The sequence below is a fragment of the Periplaneta americana genome, chromosome 17 (assembly GCF_040183065.1).
Source record: "Periplaneta americana isolate PAMFEO1 chromosome 17, P.americana_PAMFEO1_priV1, whole genome shotgun sequence".
In the NCBI taxonomy this organism is placed as follows: domain Eukaryota; kingdom Metazoa; phylum Arthropoda; class Insecta; order Blattodea; family Blattidae; genus Periplaneta; species Periplaneta americana.
Genome location: NC_091133.1, coordinates 37,553,742 through 37,567,742, shown reverse-complemented (window position 1 = coordinate 37,567,742; position 14,001 = coordinate 37,553,742). Strand labels below are relative to the sequence as shown.

Here is a 14,001-nt window from a genome sequence, read left to right as displayed (position 1 = left end):
CAAAACCCTGAAAATAGTTATTGGAATAAAAGTGAATTAACATTTTGAGCTTAGTAATAGTACAAAGTTAAAGTGCAATCAAAGATAAAATATTATTTATAAATTAAAGAAACACGTAGTCTAATAAAAGTAAATATCCTGAAACAAGCAACAAATAAAATATCAACAATACATTTAAAATAAAGAAATAAAAGGAATCTAGATACAATCTACAGACCCAAATGTAAATTAATTTACCTTCGAGTCAATTCCGAAATGAAATTATTTCTCTCTTCTCCTGAATAATGCCTATATATTTTTTTTTCATGTTGCGTCTCATAAAGCCGTTTCATGTTGCTTTTTTTGCAAATGACATTTTTTTTACACAACAAACACTGGATTTCATCACCATGTTCGAAGTATAAATATTGTATCTTCCACTCTTCCTTGAAAGCTTTAAGCGCTTCCGTTCCGTCATGATGCGCTGTGTTCTAAGATCTGTACATCCTTTAGCAATGTTTACAGGTAAAAGAGCTCCGCGCGCGCGCAGCGGGCATAAAAGAGCTCTCGCTCGCAATTATTAATCACCATCGCAAGACTGATCTACACGGTTCAATTTCCCTTGCGTTTACGCATGCAATCTGGGGAGAATATTGAAAGAATCAAGTTGAAAACGAACGTTCAATTAAGATGCATACATGTGCGGCGTGCTGAACTTTATCTTCACTGCGTATATATAATAATTAATAAATATTAAATGTCAATCCGATACTTAGATCTACTTGATTCGCAGTAATGTGGTTGAACACTCCATAGGCACTCATATTTGCGATAATCTTCAATAAAACTAATCGTACTTGCAGACTCTGGTACTTGCTACCATTTTCAGCTTAAACACCAAACAAAACAATTTTCAGTTTTTCAAGGCCAACTAGGATAATCAGCTGCTCGCTACATGCTGCTGATGAATGAAATACGCATAAAATACCCATCGACGATGGGTAGCTTTCAATTGCCGCATGCACTCTCATTTTTAGTGGAAAAGACATGCACAATAATTGAATGCGAAAGTTCACTCCTGCATGCATTGCATGAAAGCTTAAAGTTGAAAGAAGAGTTGAATCGTGTAGATGCACTTTAAGAGAAGCATCAATTGAAGGTAAATTATTATTATTATTTTATTATTATTATTATTATTATTATTATTATTATTATTATTATTATTGGTGGTGGTGGTAGTGTTGCTCGAAGGCATGTCGATGATAGAAAATATTTAGTTGCGAAATTTAGCTCCTTTTTGGTATCAGTCTAGTCTGTTCTATAGTTCCGCAGTTGGCAACACTGTTTTCTGATATTATCAATTGTAACAATTGACAGGGACGAGAAAATTACGCTATCATAAAAAATCTTCTTTTAAACTCTTTTTGACGGAGGTATTTATGCTGAAATTTTATTTTGTTCTGTTATTAATAATTAAGTACGGTACTTGAATGTTCTTTGTATATTGATTTACATCATTATTCTAAATGTTCTAATTCTTTGATTAGTAGGGACCGGTATTTAACGAAATAAGGAATATTATGTTACGTACAGTAGCCTACGTAATCTTTTAGACGTCAACAGATTTCGTGTATTAAAAGGAATGAGTTGAATGAAATGAACTATCAATGTAATAATAATAATCAGCGGAAAGCTAGTCAAGTAATAGTTCTGCGACCTTCTTCCGTCTTTTATATTTTATACAATCGAGCTATAATGGAGCAATATTTCTCAAACTGGGGGGCGCGATCCTTAGGCGGGCCGTGGTGCCATTATCGAAGGAGTCGCTGAATAAAAAATAATTTAATGTGCACAAAAGGAATAAAACACATTTATTATTCGTTTTCTTACACCATACAACAGTGAAAATGGATGCTCGTCCTAGAGTCGACGACGCTGGAAAGCTGTCATCTTCTAGCGTTTGCGTCGAGAGAGAGAGAGAGAGAGAGCATTGGCAGATCGTACTTGATGCGCGCGCGCAATACAAATAGCGCAGAAGAGTATTTAAATTCTGAAAAACAATAGATCTAATGACTTTGGTCGTTGATTACTGTCATCAAGACACCAAACAAACCCTGTTTCCTTCACTAACGAGGTACTGGCATTCGCAAACCCACACCACATACTTCTGCAGTCGTTTCTTGCGCGTTGGCAACGTTGCAGCCAATACCATGATGACCGGTAGCACTCTGCTCGTCAACGTTTTTAAATAATTTTAATTATATGGGCCTACTCTGTGTGATTTGTGTTACACACCATAAACACTTTCCCGCGTCTGTCTGTGCAGTAGGTCTTCTTGTCTTTTTATAATCTCTCCTTCCATTTATCTTATTTTATCTTACATACACACAGTATGTCAGTTTTATTTATTAGGAGTATTGAAACACTCACACGTGAACAAACGAACTCGGAAATCACTTGTTACTAATTCCGATTGGTTCCACTGTAGAAGCATGTGGAAGCTTGTGACGTCACATGCCAGAAATCATACAGAGCATATAGCAGACGTCCGCCTTTCCAGCTGCCGTCGACAGTTTCTTTATAATTCTCCTATAAAAGATACTACGGTATTTACTGTGAACAGGTGAATCACACTCCTTCCTAGAGGAAGGATCTCTCTCAAGATACGTAATCCATAATTACGGTATAACCTCTTATATGCATTCTATGCTAGACAAAGAGGCCTTTTAGTATAGTATGACGTGGGGAAAGGGATTAATATTTTAAAGGCTTCTATACCTAAATATCCATATTCACTTTAACAGACAAGCAAAACGTACTAAATTAAATCTTGCAATAAAATTTGTAGCTGTATTGTACCAGTAATATTTTATCAACTGATAGTTCTTTGAGTTGGGGATGGCTCACAATTGGTACCTTTGCAGCTGCAACAGCATTCTCATGAATGGATCAAGTAGGCCTACTAACTCTTCAAGAAATCGTCATCATCTGGAAAATAATCCGACAACTAAATTTTCAGCTCAAACTCCCCATCAAGATATTATTATTATTATTATTATTATTATTATTATTATTAGTAGTAGTAGTAGTATTATTAAGGCAAGGCATTTAATGGTCAAAAATAGCGAAAAAATGCAGAATAAAAAACGCATTTATGACCTAAGAATAGTAAAAAAGACACAAAATTAAAAAAAAAAAAAAGATCAATATATTATCCATTATTAGGCCTACTTATTATTAGTTTTTTTTAGAAGTAACGAGTTGAGTTTTGAGAGCAGGTTAATGGATGACGGTGCATATTTAAATTTACTATAATATAAAACACTGTCCTGTGCTGTGGCGTAGTGATCTAAGGGATCCTGCCAAGAACTCGCGTTCCAGAATGCATGCTGGTTCGAGTCGTCATTGAGGAAGAAATTTTCTCATGAATTTTCGGCAAGTGTATAGGACTGGTGCCCACGCAGCATCGTGATTCACTTGGGGAGCTGTGATAGGTAGTGAAAATCCGGTTTCGCAAACCAGCTATAACAGCTGCGAGGATCATCGTGCTAACCACACAATACCTCCATTCTGGTTGGATGATCGTCCACCTCTGCTTCAGCATGTGGACGTGAGGCCAGCAGCCGGCTGGTCGGTTTTGGCCCTTCATGGGCTGTAGCATCACGGATTTATTTTATTTTTATTTTTACTTTATATAACTTAAAACGCTCTTATTTTGTTACTGATGAAGTAAGTAAATAAATACCACTTGGACACCTCTTGTGGAAAAAAAACTATTATTTCAGAATTGGCATGCCTTTCAAATAATTGCCTCCTAGCAAATATGTGCCATTTAAAATGAAATAACGAAAAATATTTTATTCTTTATTGTTAGAACACAAACTGCAGTGGCTGTTTACAATAAATTTGAATTCAAATGAACAATGAAGACTTTGCGGAGATTCTCAAATGAAAACGATTGTCTATTGTCTGCAAGTAATGATTTGTACATGGAGAAGCTCCTCTCTACCTCCACTAAAACAATTGGTGCATATTTAAAATGAGCAATATTTCCCGGATTTAGTTCACAGTCAGTAAGAGAAAAATTTTCACCTGACAACGCTTCACTAGTGGAACACAGTGTTTTATACCTGTTGTTCTTTTCCAATACCTTCTTCAATTTCACAGATACAGCTTGAATCACTTTACCACATACACGATTCAGATCATTCACAACTTTATCCACAATTTGTAGCTGCTCCACTAGTGGCACTTGGGATTTTTCTAGAGCAGTTATTGCATTAGGAAGAAATCCAAAATTTGTTTTTATGTAGGAAAATGTACCTGCAATTTGTTTGTCAGCCAAGAGTTCCTGCGCTGTTTTGATTGATGCAGCCTCAGTGTTGTCGAAAGAATCGATCACTTTTTTTTACAACTTCGAAGTTCTCACAGTAATAACAACAAGCCTCAATCCATGTTCCCCATCTTGTCCAAGCAGGTGAAAAGGGCAAGGGAATTTCTGGACCTTCTGTTTTGAATGTTAGAATTCGAGATGGGGCTTTTAAGAACTCTTTCTTTACGCATCCAATTAACTTGTCAACTTCAGGAAAATTAACATGTAACTCCTCTGTGATCCGATGTAATGCATGGACTAGGCATGTGACATGCGCCGTTTTTGAGAAGAGCGCACGTAACAAATTAGCAGCTTTCATCATGTAGTGTGCTGCATCTATTATTAACAGCAATACATTATCATTCTGAATGCCCTCAGGCCATAATAGTCTCAAAGACTGGTCAAACAGTTTGCTGATCGTTGAGTAGTTAGATTGGTCCAACTGCTCACAATGTAGAAATGGTTCTCCAGAGTTGCCTGCTTCCAGAACTCCTACAATAACATTGGCTATATATCGTCTGTGATTTCATTTATGGATACCCATATGTTTCCTTCTCCAACCCTTTTTCTTATTTCTTGCATTGTTGTGTTGGTATTATTATTATTATTATTATTATTATTATTATTATTATTATTATTATTATTATTATTATTATTATACTATCTTAGTTGTAATCCTTCTTAAATCGTTTCAGCATATGTCCTGCAACAAAAATGTTACAAATTCATAAATATGCCTATAGTATAATCAGAAACTAGCTTAAGACCTAGAAATAAGATTGACAGAGCCATGATTTGTAAAAATCTTTATGGTGAATAAATTACTACTACTGCTACTGCTACAGATGACTGACACAGTGAAAGTCCTTCCGTTCTATCTGAAGAGAAGAAACAATGAACAGGCTTGGATGAGTTCATTATGTGCATTCCTTAAAAATACCATATTTTCTTGGAAATGAAGTAAAGTTTGAAATGCTCATTCCTTAAAAATAGGGGAAGCAGGTACGGTACTGCTTATACCATGTTTTCTTGAAAATGTAGTCGAGTTCAAAATGCTCATTCCTTGAAAAATAGGTAGGAGTTATGCTGCAAGTCTGCTTTGTTTCCTGTGGACGTTATTTGCTTATAAAGTTGTAATAGACAAGCATTAAAAACAGAAATAATAATGAAACATTCAAAATATAATGAAATGTAACACTTTATAGAAACTATAAAAAAATGCCGAAAATGACCTGAAATGCCAAAAAATGACCTATCTCTTGAAAATGACGAAAAATGCAAAAAAATGTCCTAACAATATGCCCTTATTTAATCCATTAATTCATGATACACATTTGTATATATTCGAGCTATGTTTCAACCTTCATATAAGAAAATGCAAAATCATCAAATGGCTTGTCCTAATTATTATTATTATTATTATTATTATTGTTGTTGTTGTTGTTGTTGTTGTTGTTGTTGTTGAAGTTGAAGTTGAAGTTTGAGAAACACTGATCTAGAGGTACTTTTAGAATACGAGATATATTATTTTGCATATTATACCCATATGATAGCCTATATGCGTAGAACATTTTATTCTGTTCACGTGTTAGAGTTATTGTTTCTGTATGTCTGTAGGTGCTCAATTATAGGCTAGATATTAATTGTAATTCTTCAGTTACCGGTACGGTATATACTTTATTGGTTTTTTAATAGTATATGGGTTACTGTTTTTCCCAGCAACTTTATTGTGACAATTACTATTAGATTGCATTGTATTGTAATCCGTTCATTTTGATTTCGAATGATGTATGCTTACTGCTGTAAGTTAAGAAAACTTAGCAGTTAGCAGAACTTCGTATGCTTGAAAGCATGTTTAATTTAGAGTATACAACCGTGACTACTGCCACTTCTGCCACTACTACTACTACTACTACTACAGTACTACTACTGCTACTACTACTACTACTACTACTACTACTACTACTACTACTGCCATCATCATCATAATCATCATCATCATCATCATCATCATGCTTTCATGGCTACTGACTAGGTATTTAAACTTAATGAAACTTAAGGAGGAACATTATACTGTATCTCATACACTTTTGGAAGAACATATGAGTTCAGTCAATATTCGTCCAACATTACTACACTATTGTCAAACAGCTAGAGGGAGAGAGAGGAACACAAAGAGAATTCGTTACATGTCAAATATACAATTAATCCATATCCACATTGCACTCCTGTCATACGCCATTTGCCCTATATAAGGTCCGCCTGTGTGGGGGAAAAAAATGTTTTTTTGCATTAAATACTTTTTAAGGTATGTGTAAGGTGACCAAAGTCGAGACACCTTGCAAAGTGGGAATAATAAATGAATGGTGAACTTTTTAAATATAAATTTATATGAGGAATATAAAACGCAATAAAAATAAACGGAATCACGATAAAAACAACACATTGCAATATATGAATGGATAGATGAAAGTCCACTGGACTCCGAGTGACTCTTGATGATCCCATAAGGGGATATTCACAGCAGATTTTTGTTAGGGTGTTGCAGAGTCGAGAATCAAACCTGAAACCTCCTGGTTAGGAGCCAACATTGCTAACCACTAGATCAAGAGACTGACCAATAAATGAATACAGTAACGTGACAACACAAAAAGTAACATATTACATATATAAAAATCGATTGCATATGTGGAATAGATTGATCCAGAAGGTAGTCAGTTGATCTGCTGTGTCCTTCAGATTTTCATTACAAATTCCATCCAGTCAGGTTGTTTTCCTGTCTTTCGCTTGAAGATAGCTGCTCTTACTTCCACTATACTTATCAACTCTATGTCATATGACTCTGGATTTTTGATTTGGTATGTGCTGGTTAGGTTATCTCTGTTGAGGAGAAGAGAGAAGTGTTTTTCGCAAGATTGCACTGGCAATCTCCATAGCCATCATGGTTGACTTCCTTCTAAGGGTATGAAAGGGATCTGTTAGCTCTTCTTGAGCTTGGGCTTTTCTTTGTTCTTCTATGACATTAATTTCCTTGGTCTTAGTAGTTTTTATATGCTTTCCTTTTTTCTGCATGGAGATTTAGATTTGCCTATGAGATTCTGTTCATGCTCTATGCAAGAGTTTCATTGTTTCTTTTCTCTGTTCGTTGCAATCATCATTGAACCAAATTTTGGGTGTACTTTGCCTCAGAGAGTTGAGTGATGATTGTGTACCTATACCTTTTTATTCTTTTCAGAGAGGTATCTAGTTGGCATTTCCTGTTTCCAGTTGTGTTCTCTCCAGTTTTATTGAGACTGTGGAGAGGTTTACTGTTTTTTTTTCTTGGCTTCCCTACTTTGTTAGTGTAATTGTTGATTCTATCGGTACTGCTAGATGTTTTCTTAGAATGGGGGTTGGTGAGAAGGAGAGTAGGCCTACTTGTCATATGAGTCATATGAAAATGCAGGCTTGTAGAGCAAAAGAGCTATTATAGCCCTCTTGTCGTAGAGTCAGGCTACAATGCCACCCAGAATAAAAACATCTCTCATTAACATCTCTCCCAGCCCAATCATAGCTCGTTTGAATACTGGCACTGGCAGATCCCTTATTTATCTCAGTTTTGATGCAAATGAAATATACTGCCTAAACCGGTAACAGATTATATTGCCAACTTTACAGTTCACATTCATTATAAATATTACTACGGATGTAGAAAAATCTAAATAGGGATAAATTATTACATCTTTGCAAAATCCGGGATAAATTGGCATCCCAAAATGCCTTCAAAATAATATGGGAAAGTATATCTAAATTCGGGACTATCCCGGAAAAATTGGGATGGATGGTTACCTTAGGTATATGTGAATCATTTTAATATGTTATTTTATGAACCGTAATTTTTAAAGGTACTGCTGCCATTTTTTAAATCACCAAGTGCTAACAATTTTAATCCTCTCGACAATAGAATATGCAGTTTTCTTAGAACAGCATTTTTGTATTTTCAAACTACTCAAGAATAAACATTTTTTGACCATCCTACCCTATTATCTTCTGGCTTAGTCGTCTCATGAATGATGCCTTATTGGTGCCACTTACATGAGGTTCCAAACAGTCTTCGGTAACATATTTCACTAATCAGACTTAAGAATATGTGACAAAAAAATTCAAACTGTTGAGTAACTTGTAAACCAAACTATCAATTTACTTCAAATTTGGCACAACACTTTATTTACTATTCTTACACAAGCTTCATAAAAATCATTGAGTTCTGTTGAAAAATAGAAGTTAGAAAACTCACTAGCGTACCTCTTCTGCCTTGATTTCATCATCTCTTAAATCTGTCCATGTCAAGTATTATATTGTACAATTTGTTTTTGATATGGTAGTTGTGTTCTATCTAGATGGTCCTTCCATATGTTTGGTTTATGTTTTTTCATTTTATTGCAAATAGCCTACACCATTTCGAGTGGTTTCCGATTTCTTTATTTATGATACTGCCTTGCTTTGTAATTTAGGCTGCTAAGCGTAGAAATATTTCTATTGCTACTTTAATTCCTTCTTTCCTTTAATATCTAGAACTCTGAGCTATTTAGTAGGCCTACTAGAAATTTAAAACTGCTAATTTATAAGATTTTAATCGGTTTTTTTTGTCAGTTCCTTTTTAATGTACGTGCTTTATTGTCCCACAGGACACCATATTACAATCTTTTGCTGTATTGTCGTCATATTTTAATGAAATATCATAGCCGATGATGTACTGGTACAGTAACTGAAATAATTTCTTACTTAATTTACGATTTTGTCTTTTAATACTTTGCATCCATTTATCTCTTCTATTATACCCTGTTGTTTTCCATAGAGTACAGTATTATACCCATGTTTAGTTTTATATTGTACAATTTGTTTTTGATATGGTAGTTGTTTCTGTCTAGGTGGTCCTTCCAAATGTTTGGTATGTGTTTTTCATTTTATTGCAAATAGCCCATACCATTTCGAGTGGTTTCCGATTTATTTATTTATGATACTGCCTTGATTTGTAATTTAGGCTGCTAAGCGTAGAAATATTTCTGTTGCTACTTTAATTCCTTCTTTCCCTTAATATCTAGAACTCTGAGCTATTTAGTAGGCCTACTAGAAATTTAAAACTACGCACTAATTTATAAGATTTTAATCGGTTTCTTTTGTCAGTTTCTTTTTAATGTACGTGCTTTATTGTCCCACAGGATAGTGTATTACAATCTTTTGTTGTATTGTCATATTTTAATGAAATATCATAGCCGATGATGTACCGGTACAGTACCGGTAACTGAAATAATTTCTTACTTCATTTACGATTTTGTCTTTTAATACTTTGCAGCCATTTATCTTTTCTTTATAGAGTTCAGTATTATACCCTGTATTTTTCTGTAAATATTTCAAAACTCTATTGTTTATTCAATTGAAGCACTTTCGTGCAATAGGTTGTTTCTCTTGCACACAGAACCAAAAATATAACAATGTGCAAAATGTATGATGTACAATGCTGCAATGAAACTACGAGACATTAAACCATGAAAACTTCCTCACTACTACTGGAATGTCATCACTAAGTACCACAAAGAGTGAGTATAATCTGAGTTTACGAAACCATACAACCTAACACAAGATAGGGAAAGTAAACAGAAAAAATCCATATCTTCAATTATTTTCTTATAAAAATCTTTAATAAATATATAAGATATCAGATTCATTTTTCTGGTCCATTATGTTATCATACTTGTTCCATTCTATAACAGTAGGGGCACATGGTGTCAGTGCATGGCATCAGAAGCATCTGGTAATAATACTAATAATAATAATAATAATAATAATAATAATAATAATAATGATAATAATAATAATAATGATAATAATAATAATAATCCACCATTAACTTCTTTTTTGTAACATTGGTTATTATTGACTATGAATGAGCTGTAATGTCATGTAGCCTATGTAAAATTTTCAATTGACTTCAGGAGATTTCTTGTCACTTTCACTGGTTGTATGGATTTACTTGTACATACGCTACATCAAGAAGCATGTTCATAGAAGTGGATACTACTTTTGATAAATTGATTTCCGTTTTTTTTTAAACAATGTTTATTATTCACAGCTTCAATTATTCAAACTTATCATATAATTCTTTTAGTATGTCGTTCAGTAGCTTTATCCATTCTGTTCTACAGATGAACTTCAGAAGATGAATTGCAAATCGGAAATAGACTTTTGGGTATTTCCCCGTGTCCTGGAAACCAAAAGTCTATTTCTGATTATATTCACCATTAAAAGCTAAAAATAAATATGAATTGGAAATGTTATTTCACATTATAATAAAGCAGTTCTTAATGTTTCTGAGTTCTTTATTGCATTAAGTTCACAACTAAGTAAAAACAATTCGAATCACTTAATATATTCTTATTTCTATTGTCAAGCAGAGCATTGCAACAATAACTAAATGGAGCAGGAACAACTACATTTAGAGACTCAGCACAGCCAAAATTTTCATGGAGTTGAGAACAGTTTACAAGAAAGGGGAGATGCTGGATTACAATTGCGTGATTGTAACGAAAATTCAGTAATATCAAGCAGGAGTGAAATGAATCATGATTGGATGTCTGAGAGAGTTTTATCAGAAGTGACGACAGAAACCAATAAATTAATGAAGTGGAGTTCAGAGATGAAAGTGAAGATTATTGAAAATGACCATCAAATACAGGCGCTCAACAATCAGCATAACATGGGAATAACCAAAACATTGTCACTTCAGATGAGAAATGAGCAATTAAGTCAAGAAATGGGAACTGTTCAACAGTCAGTGATACAACAGGCTAAAAAGTAAGATTTGCAGTAATTATTCTTAATAATATTCAGCACTTTTGAAGTAAAACTATTCCTTGAGTAGAATTGTTTGGGATTAAGTTAAACTTGTTGATAAAGAGAGATGAGATATTAATTTAAATTTGATACTTTTATCGAGACCATTTGTTTATTAATTCAAATACTGTGTAAATCCAAGAGTTAACAGAGACTGGGAGAGAATGGATTGTGCTGATTTCTCTCTCATTTCCTTCCTTCTACGTTATCTCTTAAGATATATTCTTCTCACTGACTCCTCTGAGTTTTGTATAGTTAATTCTGGCTTTGGCTGCAAATGAGTCAAATTTGTTTCTTTCCATTTTCTTTTCCCCTGATGCTTTGTAATTATAATATTAATGGATGGAGATATGCAACAATAGACCAACCGACAATTAGAAAAAAAAAGAGATATTTGCACAAATCTGCTGTTGGCTGGATTATTTAACTTAGAAAAAATCAAGAATGCAATATCTGCTCTCTGCTGTCATTTATAATCAAAATTAGTTTATTTAATAAAATTAATTTATGTACAGTGAAACTTCTCATTTACGGACATCGAAGGGACGTAACAATCTGTCCGCATCTGAGAGGTGTCCTTTATTGGGAGGGAGGCTCCCCAATCTAACAGTAAATTTATGTATCCCTTCACGCTTTAAATAAAATGTATTACTGTAGTTTAATCCTAAATACAGTATACTACAGTAAATTCTTTGCAATACTTTGATCTACAGTAAATAAGACCGAAAAAGGAAAATACAGTATTGTGCCATGCAATTTTATTCTAGGTCTACTGTTATGCAGTACTGTAATTTACAGTTTTCAACTTATCCTTTACGTTCAGATGCCATGTCTCTCGAAACAGAACTGATTGTAGTGAAGGAAATAATCCTACTAACCCTTTCATGTGTTGAATACAATTTCACGATCATGGAAACTCTGGATCCATCAGACAGGTTAAATTTAATGACTTTGTTTATCCACCTGCTTCCAGCTAACAAGGGGTAGCCGGCTGGGCTAGTTGTATCCTACGAGACCCTTATTGTCTTCTTTCGTGTTAAGGAATTTCTGTACTAAATTTTCCATTTTTGTAACACATTAGATCTTGAAATCCAAGTTCTGTCCGCAGTCAGGAAGTAAAACAAGCTTTGAGACTGTGAAACAGCTGTCCGTGTCCGTGTTTGAGAGTGTCCGTAAACGAGAGTTATAAATTTATCCTATTTCTATATTATTTTAGTTGGGACATAAAAATTTGTCCGTATATGAGGAGTGTCCGTAAGGAGAGGTTTCACTGTATTTTGCTTTGCAATATTAACCCAACTGCTGGTCTGTTATTAAAAGTCGGTTAGTATTTTTTATTATTATTTGTGCTATTTTTTTATAATATTATGAATGTTAACGATAGCCTACTTCTCGCATAAAATATTTAATAAATAACCAAATTTACTTGAATAGTGAATATGTCGAAAACATGATTTTGTCAGTTACTCTCTTAATGCGTAATTCCATCCATTTATTTTTTAGCTTGTTTCAGATACTGCTTGTTGGATTAATATGAGCAGTTTTTAAAGGAAAAACTAAATATAAGCTTGAAAATATTGGTCCAGTATATCGTTTCTGCACCTCCAAAACCCACTACTTATATGCATTTAAACACATTTTTCAGGAGAAAGAAAAAGCATTATCACTTTTATTTCCCTTGATTTTTAAATCTATTTTCGGTATAATTTCAATCATTACATGAAAAATGTTGAAACTACCTATACTGAAAATAGTTTTGAAAATCAAGGGAATTGAAAGTGATAATGTTTTTTTCGTTCTTCTGAAAAATCTGTTTAAATGCACATAGCGGATTTTGGAGGCACAGCGATGATGTGCTGACCAATGTGTAACATAACATTAAGTTAAACTATTATCCTAACCAAATCTAACCTAAGATACTCTGTTCTATTATATTTTTCGCAATCCTATATGCTTACTGTCTCACCCTAACTTACTCTACTGTAACCTACCTCATTCAATTCCAACCAGTCCTACCTAATCTATATTCTGTACTACCAAATCGTATGCTACTCTGCTTTGATGGATGGCATATAATGTATCTATTCTGGGAGACTAAATTAAGCCTAGTTTAAAAAAGAGTACATCTACATATTTAAGTATGTTGTGTCAGACTTTCTTTACTTAATTAATTTTTACTTTAACAGCACCATAGATTTGCTGTATTTAGCACATATTAGTGGTAGCATCTGATAGCAGAGATCGCATTGCACTGTTTTACCCTTCACCATCGTTACTTCATTTACCTACCCATAGATAGTGTGTTTTTCTTGTCATTCATTGCGATGAACTTTCTGCATGGAAATTTGGTTGTTAATTATAATTATTAATTTTATTTATTATCAGTCTGTTGTTTAATAGTAGAAAAGTTAGCAAACATAAGGCCCTTTGTTGTCCCAGGACACAGTGGAGTGTATGGCAATGAATAAGCCGGCCTATTGGCAAGCATGGAGCCTCAATCCAATGCTATAGACTAGAATCTTGTATTGGCATCTCTAAGTATATAATCAAACAGACTCTATAGAGCCTCAATCCAATGCTATAGACTAGAATCTTGTATTGGCATCTCTAAGTATATAATCAAACAGACTCTATAGAAATGACAGACGTGAAATGGAGTCCTGTGGTATAAAATGTATTATATGACTCAGAAACTGTGTTATGAATCCAGGTTTAAGCCAATCATCCACCAAAGCGACCAAAATCGTATGACTAATCCCCTATGACCAAGCAATTAA

General features: G+C 33.9%; 1 protein-coding gene across 2 annotated transcripts in view; it reads left to right on the top strand.

Moving 5' to 3' along the window:
• Positions 1-1,355: 1,355 nt before the first annotated feature.
• LOC138693005 (putative leucine-rich repeat-containing protein DDB_G0290503) overlaps positions 1,356-14,001 on the top strand; it is a 60,403-nt gene continuing 47,757 nt past the window's right edge. For both annotated transcript variants that reach the window (XM_069816504.1, XM_069816503.1), the window contains exons 1-3: positions 1,356-1,412; positions 9,810-9,930; positions 10,786-11,185. In XM_069816504.1, coding sequence (XP_069672605.1) covers positions 10,806-11,185 — 380 coding nt within the window. In that variant the 5' untranslated portion in view covers positions 1,356-1,412; positions 9,810-9,930; positions 10,786-10,805. The remainder of the gene's footprint in view (positions 1,413-9,809; positions 9,931-10,785; positions 11,186-14,001) is intronic.